The 10,096-nt window shown below is 38.5% G+C and overlaps 1 protein-coding gene across 2 annotated transcripts; it reads left to right on the top strand.

Annotated features, from left to right (window-relative positions):
* The first annotated feature begins 3,146 nt into the window (after positions 1–3,146).
* LOC131445910 (progestin and adipoQ receptor family member 3-like) lies at positions 3,147–9,193 on the top strand. Of its 2 annotated transcripts, none has more exons than XM_058616666.1 (7): positions 3,147–3,329; positions 3,518–3,730; positions 4,535–4,697; positions 5,435–5,590; positions 5,708–5,905; positions 6,112–6,202; positions 7,204–9,193. In XM_058616666.1, the coding sequence occupies exons 2-7, from the start codon at positions 3,534–3,536 to the stop codon at positions 7,344–7,346; spliced, it is 948 nt and encodes a 315-aa protein (XP_058472649.1). In that variant the 5' UTR covers positions 3,147–3,329; positions 3,518–3,533; the 3' UTR covers positions 7,347–9,193. The 2 variants fall into 2 exon arrangements, with proteins under 2 accessions (XP_058472649.1, XP_058472648.1); XM_058616665.1 differs by having other exon boundaries at positions 3,148–3,329; positions 3,493–3,730.
* Positions 9,194–10,096: the final 903 nt, after the last annotated feature.

Genomic DNA, 10,096 nt, shown 5'->3' with positions numbered 1-10,096 from the left:
AGCAGGCTGATGAATGGTAATAATATAAACAGGGCAGGGCTCAGCTGCTGCACAAACCCCTGTCAACACAACTGTTATGACAACGGAACTCAGCTTCCTTCAGAGTCCTTCAAATTAAAGCAAAGCCACACACACAACACAAAACAAAAAAAAACTACCACTGCATTCTTATGCATTGAAGCTATATATAAATAGGAAAATAATTAGGCTATTCAAATAATAACAAGTCTAACACTAAAGCTTGAATATATAAGAACACTATGTATATTCATATTGTCTTGTATTTTTCAACTCGGTTGTATATATCAGGGGCCGAGGACTTTAATAAATATAGCTATGACTTTGTTATAATAATGCAAAGATACAGTGTTTTCATGTACAATAAGGCAGCTTTTAAAATAGCCGCTGTTATTGAGTAATAAATGGATATAAACTGAGCTTTGTTTTTTAACACTGGAGGCAGAGACACAGAAAGATACATGCAATACAATAATTATTATATATATTACAATATGGAGTTTTATACCTAAGTGAAAAGGTGGATGTCAAGTAATATAATATAGTATTATACAGCAAAATGTGGTTTTCTACTCCACTAATATGTAATTAAAATGTAATGTTGTTATACTGCAAAGAATGTGAGTCATTGTGATGTAAATTTCATTTATTTTTTACATGATATTCCTTCTATTGGGGCACACGGTGGTGTAGTGGTTAGCACTCTCGCCTTGCAGCGAGAAGACCCGGGTTCGAGCCCCGGTTGGAACAAGGGCCTTTCTGCATGGAGTTTGCATGTTCTCCCCGTGTGTGCGTGGGTTCTCTCCGGGTTCTCCGGCCTCCTCCCACAGTCCAAAAACATGCAATGTGGGGATAGGTAAATTGGACACTCTAAATTGACCATAGGAGTGAGTGTGAGAGTGAATGGTTGTTTGTCTCTATCTGTGTGTGTGGCCCTGTGATGGACTGGCGAACTGTCCAGGGTGTACCCCGCCTATCGCCCGATGTAGCTGAGATTGGCACAGCACCCCCCGCGACCCTCTGGCAGAGGATAAAAGCAGTAGATGATGACTGACTGACTGACTTATTCCTTCTATTGTACTACTTGTGCTACTGCTGCTGCTGTGTTCTTTTATTTTGAAGGACTAAAGATCTCCCATGTTGCTCCTGGCACTGAACATGGTTACAGGAGCAGCTGACTACAGGACAGAAATAGTAACTGACTTTCCGGACAAAAAAATACAAAGAACGACATGCGACTTAATATAACTGAATAGGAATGAACGAATGTCTATTCTGGTTGTTTGTTTTTAAACAGGTGTAAGAGAGACAAAGCGATGCATCTCTTCCACCAGTGCTTTTAATTATGTTGGTATATTTTCACATTATTTTAATTGAGTTAAAGGAACTGCAAGTAAGAATTGTATTATATTAAGTCATAATTTTACCATGATATGCCATCAGAGATTAAGGAAACTAAAACAGTTTCACTGATAACATTAGTATGGAGAGTTTATTTGCATCTTAAATGTTATTTTACAGCCTGGACATGGACAAGTTCATGTAGTGGAAGAAAATGGGTGTGAGCTGCAGCTGCTTAATCCAATCCAAGTCTGTCTCATTAATCATTCTCTCTATGTTCTGATTGCCTGATGTGCTGTTTCCCTTCTCATGACCAAACACGTTCCTGTTCCTGTAAATCTATTGCAGATGTAACGTCAGGATTAACCAACACACTGACATAATGAGTTTTCTGTGTCAGAAGGATTTCCTGCTTCTCTTGCATGATGATTGCCGTCCTGACCGTTTCCTCTCCTCGCTTGTTTTGTCTTGGGAAGGACAACAACTATAAGCTGTAACTTGTTTTTGCACCATCACAATCTTAGGTGACCATTATGAATTCCAGCAGTCCATATGAGCTGTAATTACACTGTATATATAACATTAATGTCAGCAAGAATGGATGAAATCATGTCAGCAAATGTCCTGAATAATAACATACCAAAGTCATTGTGTCGGTAAATGGCAGTATTTCAGTTGACGCTCTCATGCTTCAGGTCAGGGATCCATGTCTGATTTTTCACAGATGGCTGTAAGGAGTCATGTCATCACTGTTGTATTTGAGGGTGTGGGGATGCTTCGTTCATTTCCCCTTCCAATTTATCCAGTCTTTCTAAAACAAAAAAAATGATGTATGATGTTGTTTATTAGAGTATGTGTGACATTTGCCAACAGGAAAGTCGGAAAAATCTCCAACTGTGCAGATTAAGTTCTCTAAGAACTTCAGGGGGAAAAAAATGTGTATAAAAATTACATGACAGCAAATCCAAACACTGTGGACTGAAGTGAGTCTTCCACTCAAGTCAGAGGAAATTGTGGATTTCATCTTTTTCAGTGAAAGATCTGGATCTGTTTCATCCAGGCTAAAGGGTAAGTCGGGAGAAATGAGGGATCATCACTGTACTTCAGATATGCTCTGCTCTGACTCCAGTGGAAAAAACAAAACGGGGAGGTATGTTTGAACTCTGCGTGACCACAGTTATCTCATCCATTGAAATTAAATCAATCTTTGAGCAGTCATTGTGTAGTGTGTGCTCTTGTTACATTTTAAATACTTTTTTTTTTTGCTGTAAAATTGAAGAGCTAGTTTTCTTTCTAAGAAAGAGGAGCATAGAGACACGTAAAATTTTTAAATTTTTTTCTTTAAAAAATAAATAAAATAGAATTACTTTAAAAAGTAGGCTAGATTAAAGTCAGAATTCTGAGATTAAATTCAGAATTCAAGATTAAAGTTAGAATTCTGTGATTAAAGTTAACTAGTTGGCTAGTTGACTAGTTAGCATCATCATAGCTTTTCTAGTTTAGCAAATTTGTAGTTTAGCCTCAGATTTAAGGCTGATTGAATTGAATTTAACCACTTTGAGAATTATGTGATTTAAGTGAGATTTAAATCAGAATTGGAATCAGAATAGAAAAAATTGACCAAATTCAGACATTTAGGTAATAATTCTTCACTTCTGGCCTTTTTATTATTATTATTTTTTTATTAAAAAAATGTTTTTCCAAAAATAATTCCACAGGTGGCCCTAATCGTCTTCCGTATCTTCCAGCAGGTAGGGTGCGTTTCGCCTTGTTTACCAGTAGATGACAGTGACGCACCGTTTTCCCTTGTAGCCAACAATAACAAAGCATAAGGCACAGACTGACTACGACTCATTTCATTTTTACTAAAATTATGTTGCTTGAAAAACGCCTCGTTGTCTTGTAGCTAACCGCCCGGTCATGGCTCAGTTGGCTGAACACGAACGTCGACCGTCGGACTGTTTTTCATGGTGAGCTGTGTTTGTATCAGTTTAGCTGTAGATGTTAGCAGCGGCGTCAGCTAGCCTTTAGCCTGCTGCTGCTAACTTAGCTTCACATTCACAGAATGGTTTGCTGTTTTGCTACCGGTTTTAAAGCGTAGTGAACAGTGGTTTTGATTTTCGTCTCTTTCAGACTCCACACTCTTTTATTGTACTAGAGGAGCTGAGAACAAGATGCTGCTGAAGATGCCCCAGAAGCTGCTGAAGACAGCCCACTACATAGAGCTGGGCAGCTACCAGCACTGGCCGGTGCTGATACCTCAGAGGATAAGGCTGTACACGTACGAACAAATCCCCCTCTTCCTCAAAGAAAACCCCTATATCACAGATGGATACAGGGCTCACCTGCCCTCCAAACTCTGTCTGAAGAGGTGAGAGGACACTCATATATGTACTATTTATTGTATTAACTTCTGGCATATGATGTTAATAACAAAGAGGGGTGGGAATCACAGTGGACCTCACAATATGATACACCATACATGGTCCACAATACCTATAATATCACAATTCTGTGATAATCAATGTATTGCAAGACAATCATATAGCGATACATCACAATATCTGTCTAACTAAAGAAAGCAAAAGGTCCGCGAAAAGTTGAACATGCAGGATTTCTCTATTTATTCACAACATAGAGAATAAAGTGCATATAGTCTATGTATTGAACGTGGACGGGGCATCTCTAAACGTAGCTTTCTCTGCCGTTATCCCGCTGTAAACTCCCTCTTCTTCGGGCCAGGTAACTTCCGTCCAAGTTTCCTGAAACTGGCAGGGACTGTTTACTTTAGAGCACCGCAATTTATTAATTAAAGCATTACCACACACTAGGGCTGCAACTAACGACTATTATTATCTGTTGATTATTTTCTCGATTAATTGTACAATCACTTGGTCCATAAAATATTTTAAAATGTCGTGTTTTGTCCACAAACCAAAGTGATTTCTTTGTTACGTGGAGCAAAGACACCAGAAGATATTCACATAGTAATTGTTTCAGCCATACCACACACACACGTTCAAATCTAAACATTAACTTCTCTATATCATATTTCAAGGATGAGTACTTGAAGATATGACCTTAAAATTGCAGCTTTATTTATTGATATGCTTCTATAGCAAATGATAAATTGTTCTGCCCTGGTAACATGTTTGTTGCTTCTTGTCTGTGGCAGTATTTTTATTCTATCAAATGAGACGGTGAACATCTGGAGCCACCTGCTCGGCTTCCTCCTCTTCTTTGGTCTGGGCGTCAACGACCTCTCCTCCATACTGCCAGCGTCCGGAGCAAACAGAGAGGACTATGTCATCTACGCTATAGGGCTATTCTGCTTCCAGGTAAATTTTGTTTTACTGGATGTGTCGGTGTAGGTTTGCTGTCATAGTTTGTACATGAAGATACAGCATCAAAGTCACTGTGAACCTTCATTCCTGATGATACAATGAATGGTTGTTGAATAAGAACTTTCACAGATGGTGGGAATCAGCAGGAAATCTCAAACTGAGAAACGCAACGAGAGTCGTGTGGGGCTGTGCATTGTCTGAACAGTAGTTTTAATATGTTAGTTTTTCATTTTTTTGTTATAGGTTGACTAAAAACATCTTCCTTAATTGTGTATTTGTATAACAATTGCATGTTACACTTACGTTTCTGTGGATTAACAACATAATCCATGCCACAGGTGCATTCACCTCTACCTACCCAGGTGTGTAAGCGGTTTTACAGGTTGGGTGAAAATGTATTGTTCTATAGAAGTGCTACAATAGCAGTGTAGGTCAGTGTCCCCACTCCCAGATGACGAGATTTATTTTTCATTTTAGCTGTGAATGGTATGTATTGTATGTTGTGTAGCAGTTTATAATGGAGTATTGTAGAAAAACCTGTTGTCGTGTCCACAGAAGTGCATGTTGTAAGTATCTGGATTGACTATACATGTTATTTTATAAGCTGAGCTAATGTATTCTAGTCAGAACTTTAAATTGTTATTATTATTATAGCCCCCACAGAAAACACAAATGAATTATAAAATATTATCTGTGGTATTTACAGTAAATACTGTTTGCTTTTTCCTCAGGTGTGCATGCTGTGTTCGGTGGGGTATCACCTGTTTTCATGCCACCGATCAGAGAAGACGTGCCGTCGCTGGCTGGCATTGGACTATGCCGGCATCTCTGTTGGTATCTTGGGCTGCTATGTCCCTGGAATCTTCTACGCGTTCTACTGTAATGCCGTACGTGTGACTTCTCAACATAGCATTGTCAAAATTGGTTTTCTTTTTCCTCAAGATATAAAGCTCTCGCTGTGATTTTGCTGTGTGTAATCTTTATTTGTTTCCCTTATCTTGCAGTTTTGGCGACAGGTCTACCTGCTGACAGTTCTCTCGCTGATCCTGGCCGTCTTCTGCGCTCAGGTGCACCCGCGTTACCTCAGCAACGACTGGCAACGCATACGAATGGCAATCTTCTTTTGTGTAGCTGGCATCAGTGTGATTCCTGCCTGCCACTGGGTCTGGCTCAATGGTGGATTCACCCCTGATGTAGTACAGGTCAGACCATACGGTCACTCGAGGAAACAAGAAAAGTTAGAGCATGAAATGATGTGCTTGCACATTTTTACACCTCTTTGTTCACACATTTATTTAGATGAGGAGCCACAATGAATGATGGTACTTATTATTACTGTTATTTCAGTGTTAATGATGTCAGTGTAGGTGTTCCACATGTAAATGTAGTTTCTTTGCCGCACACACAGCTCTTCCTGCCTCGGGTGATAGTGATGTACCTGATTGCTGGGTCTGCCTTCCTGTTCTACGCCACCAAAATTCCTGAACGCTACTTTCCTGGTGAGTCTTTTGTCTAAAGCAACAGAGAGACCAAGAGTTTGGGAACTGAACAAGAGGAAACAATTACATAAAACTTCAGGGGCTAAAGATAAAATGGCTTCATCTGTTTGGTGACTCATCCTGCTCATGGGGAGTTTATTGATTTTGCATCCAATGACAACGCTTCTGCCAGTTACCCAGCAGCACACAGGCTCCTCCACAGCCCAGTGTACTGTTTGGATTTGTACTCTGACATTTGTTCACATTTAAATGCGCATCTGCTGCCGTTTCTTGTACAAATCATCAAAGGGGTCATTGTTTTAGAGAAACATTTACAGACAAAACAGAGGTCACAGAGATTAAATATCAGGGGAAATTTCTACATGTTTCTAGTTTTATTTGGATTGCTCAAGTTTTCAGATGAGCTTACAAAGGAAACATGAGTATAATGAGAAGGAAGACTGACGCATGGGTTTTATTTTGCAGTAAGGAAACCGTTGTTCAATGATAACTGAGGCTATCGCTGAACAAAAATTTCATGTGTGTTTACGTTTTTACACATTTTTGATACTAGGACTAAGGAGGCATTATTTTTACCGCAGGAAATAATGTACATAATGTACTTTTATAATTTTATAACTTTTTAAACATTTCATCTGCAGATTTTTTGGGAATATATTTAGAAATGTATGCAAAAACAAAAGACAGCACACTGGATTACTATTATTTTTTCCTCACTGTGATGTATCATGGGGGTTTGAGAAAAGACAGGCCCCCAGGATAGAGCCCTGGGGCACCCCACAGGTTAGAGGAGAAACGGCCGAGGAAAATTTACCTAGATGAAAAGAGGGCTGTTCCCCTTATGCCCAATCACAACTCGAGGTGTGACAAAAGATTTGTAACTCAATGTTACACATTAAATCTTAAACTTGTCATGTGTCTGTGACATTTTAAAGAAAGTATATTAAAAGAAAAACACTATCCAAAGATTAAGAGTGTTTGTTTTCTCTCTCCTCTCCCAGGCCAGCTGAACTATGTGGGTGCCAGCCACCAGGTGTGGCACATACTGGTGGTTTTGATGTTTTACTGGTGGCACCAAACTGCCGTGCACATCATGCACTTCAGGCACACTCAGGCCTGCCCGGGCCGCACCAGCAGAAGCTAAGTGAACTGTTCAAATAACACTGTGTAAAATGTTTGTCGACGATGATGAATAGATGAACAACAAATTAAAAGAACAATAACAATGTTAATATTTCCAAACCTTCAAACCAGCTCACGTACTTTTGGTTATGAGTTACTACTTAAAAGGTATGTCAACCACTAACTACCAGTTGTTTCCGACTGTTCGCTGTGAATAGTCGCACAGCACTGAGTAGCTGTTTGCTTTCTCTGAGCCACTGTGGCCGGGCCAGCTGTTTTTAAATTATTCTCTAATGACAGATATCAATAAAAAGTGGATAAGTGACTTTGTTTATACTGAGAAAAGAGCAATAGACCTGTCTACCTATTAGGGATGGGCTTTTCATGCAAAATGTTGTTCAAATTTTCAGCCAAACCTGTAAGACAGACTTTAAGTTATGTTTTAACATCAGACATAATTTTGTCGGAGGTAAATTCTCCACTCCAAAGAGAACAAACAACAAAAATGAAAGGAGCTGCTTCAAGATGCATTCAAGTAACATTGTAAATGTCATCCCTTCTGCAAACACACATGCAGTCCACGAACATGTTCTTCAGTTCTGTATCTTTAATTTAATCACGAAAACTCTTATAACCAAACAATAAGTGAATATTTATGCTCATCTCTACTATGTTTGCTGGTCTGTTGGCTCGTAGTCAGAAAACCTACTGTAAGGTCATGACTTTAATTAAAGAGAGTGAACAAAGAAGAATCCACCTGAAGGTGCAGAAAATACTGCATGCAAGCACTGGTGTCGCATCATAACTGTTAGTTGAACGCATGAATCAGGAATTTTTAATCATATATACAAACAAACTTTGAGCTTTGAGGCTTTTATTGATAGTCATTTTTTCTTGGTTTGTTTTCATTGTGATTTTTTTGTTTTGTTTTTTAACATCTGAAATAATCAGGGCCTGTGTGATTTTGGGTGTTTGTCATTCTTTTTCTGAAAATGTAAGGAAAATTTGACTCAATCTTCCATAAGGATATCAAATAAATCCCTACTGTTTAAGGATTTCGACCCTAAATAATGGAAAGCACAGAACAGAATTTATGTGTTTATTTATTCATTCATTCATGTATTTTAAAACATTTGAACAAATAATCAACGGTAATGTTTTTGGTATAAAGTAATTAAGATACCTGAACAAATAAACATACAATCAGCTCAGCAAACAACAAATGTGAATATTACTTGAAAATTAAGGGTTGTTGGGGATTTATTCTGTATGAAACTTGTCACACCCAGTGGCAGTCTGGGTGAAAACTGTATGAAAATGATAACCTACTTGATACTTTTATTAAATTAAGAGCTATGTTACATGGTTTGGAACATCAAGATAGATATTTTTCTTTAGTAAACAGTGAGGCAATAATATTACTGTTTATTTCTGCATTAATGCACCCATGGATGTACGTCATTTGCCTTATTTTGTCTTGATTTTTGAACTGTTCATGCACACTCACTGTTACAATTCATTTTGTTCAGACGTTGAACATAAACCAGAACAAATATGATCGAAATCTGCTGTTTCAAAATAAGGTCAGTGTTATTTTGTATTTTAATGACACCTGCGGAGCTGGAAAAAAACACACTACGGGTGTTAAAGTGACTTTAAATGGCCTTTTTTTTTCTTCTGTGTGATTTTCTTATTGGACTAATGGCTTGAACTTTTTTCCATGAATGCACCTGTGATTGTTTTTATCCCATGTTTTTTGCTTGTTTGTGTGTACAGCACTGACTCACAATATGTCTAATATCTATTTCAGTGCCTCTGTGAAAATATATTTTTTAACATTTTAACTGAATAAAGAATGCTGGGAAATGATACTGTCACTGAGTATTATACAATATTCAGGCCGCCTGGATTTATTTTGATTTTATGGCTTTAGAATTGTGAAAAAAAAGTTCAATGAGTGAGTGCTTCTGCCCCTTTTTTCCAAGAGAACTTTCGATATCTGGCAGTTATTGAACCATCTCGGATTTTCGATACTGAGGAGCTGGCGCCACAAACGTGTGACGCACTGGTGAATCTTGTCTGTGATTGGACGGTTATTCCACAGAAGTCCTGAGGGGCTACCGTAATGACAAGTATATGGGCACAAAGCTGTATTTCTCTGCTTTTCTGTAGATATCAGTATAGGGAGTTATGGTAATGAGATGTATGCATGCCAAATCCTGTCAGCACTTATAAAAGTGCTTTGGTAAGATTTTTGTCTACATCTTTGGAGCTGCGTGGTTGATGAAACAGCAGCTGTGATTGAACGTGCAGGCACATAGTCAGGCCGCTGTTCAGCAGGATTGTGACTTCCTGCTGTGTTTTCAGCCATACTGCTGCTGTACTTGGTTCATAATCAGGCCTGTAAAGCTCATTCTGATTCTCTTAGAGTTAAGAGAAGACACAGCCTTTGTACAGTATTACTCAACTGTCGTATCTGTTATTAATAATGTTACAGGGTCAGAGTTAATATTCACCCTCAATGGGGAGTTTTCTTATCATGAAAAATATTACATTTCTCCATTTCAGTATCTGCGCCGCTTATCCTTTGAGGTTCATGAGCCAATCCCAGCCGATGAGTGAGAGGCGAGGTGTGTACATCCCGGACAAGTCAATAAAGGAAAATGGTAAGCTGCTGCAAATGCAGGAACGGGGTTTTGATATTCCCTTTTCAAACTGAAGAAAGACTAAAGACATTTAGGTTTTTCTTAAACCTACTTCTTTCAGTGTCAA

This window comes from Solea solea, chromosome 19 (genome assembly GCF_958295425.1).
Source record: "Solea solea chromosome 19, fSolSol10.1, whole genome shotgun sequence".
Classification (NCBI taxonomy): Eukaryota; Metazoa; Chordata; class Actinopteri; order Pleuronectiformes; family Soleidae; genus Solea; species Solea solea.
Note: the sequence above shows the minus strand (reverse complement) of the source record. Positions and strands in the feature narration are given on the sequence as shown.

Coding starts and splice junctions, on each gene's coding strand:
- LOC131445910 (XM_058616666.1), top strand. CDS start 3,534: ATGCTGCTGAAGATGCCCCAGAAGCTGCTGAAGACAGCCCACTACATA. Junction 3,731..4,534: donor TCCAAACTCTGTCTGAAGAG/GTGAGAGGACAC, acceptor TGTCTGTGGCAG/TATTTTTATTCTATCAAATG. Junction 4,698..5,434: donor TAGGGCTATTCTGCTTCCAG/GTAAATTTTGTT, acceptor CTTTTTCCTCAG/GTGTGCATGCTGTGTTCGGT.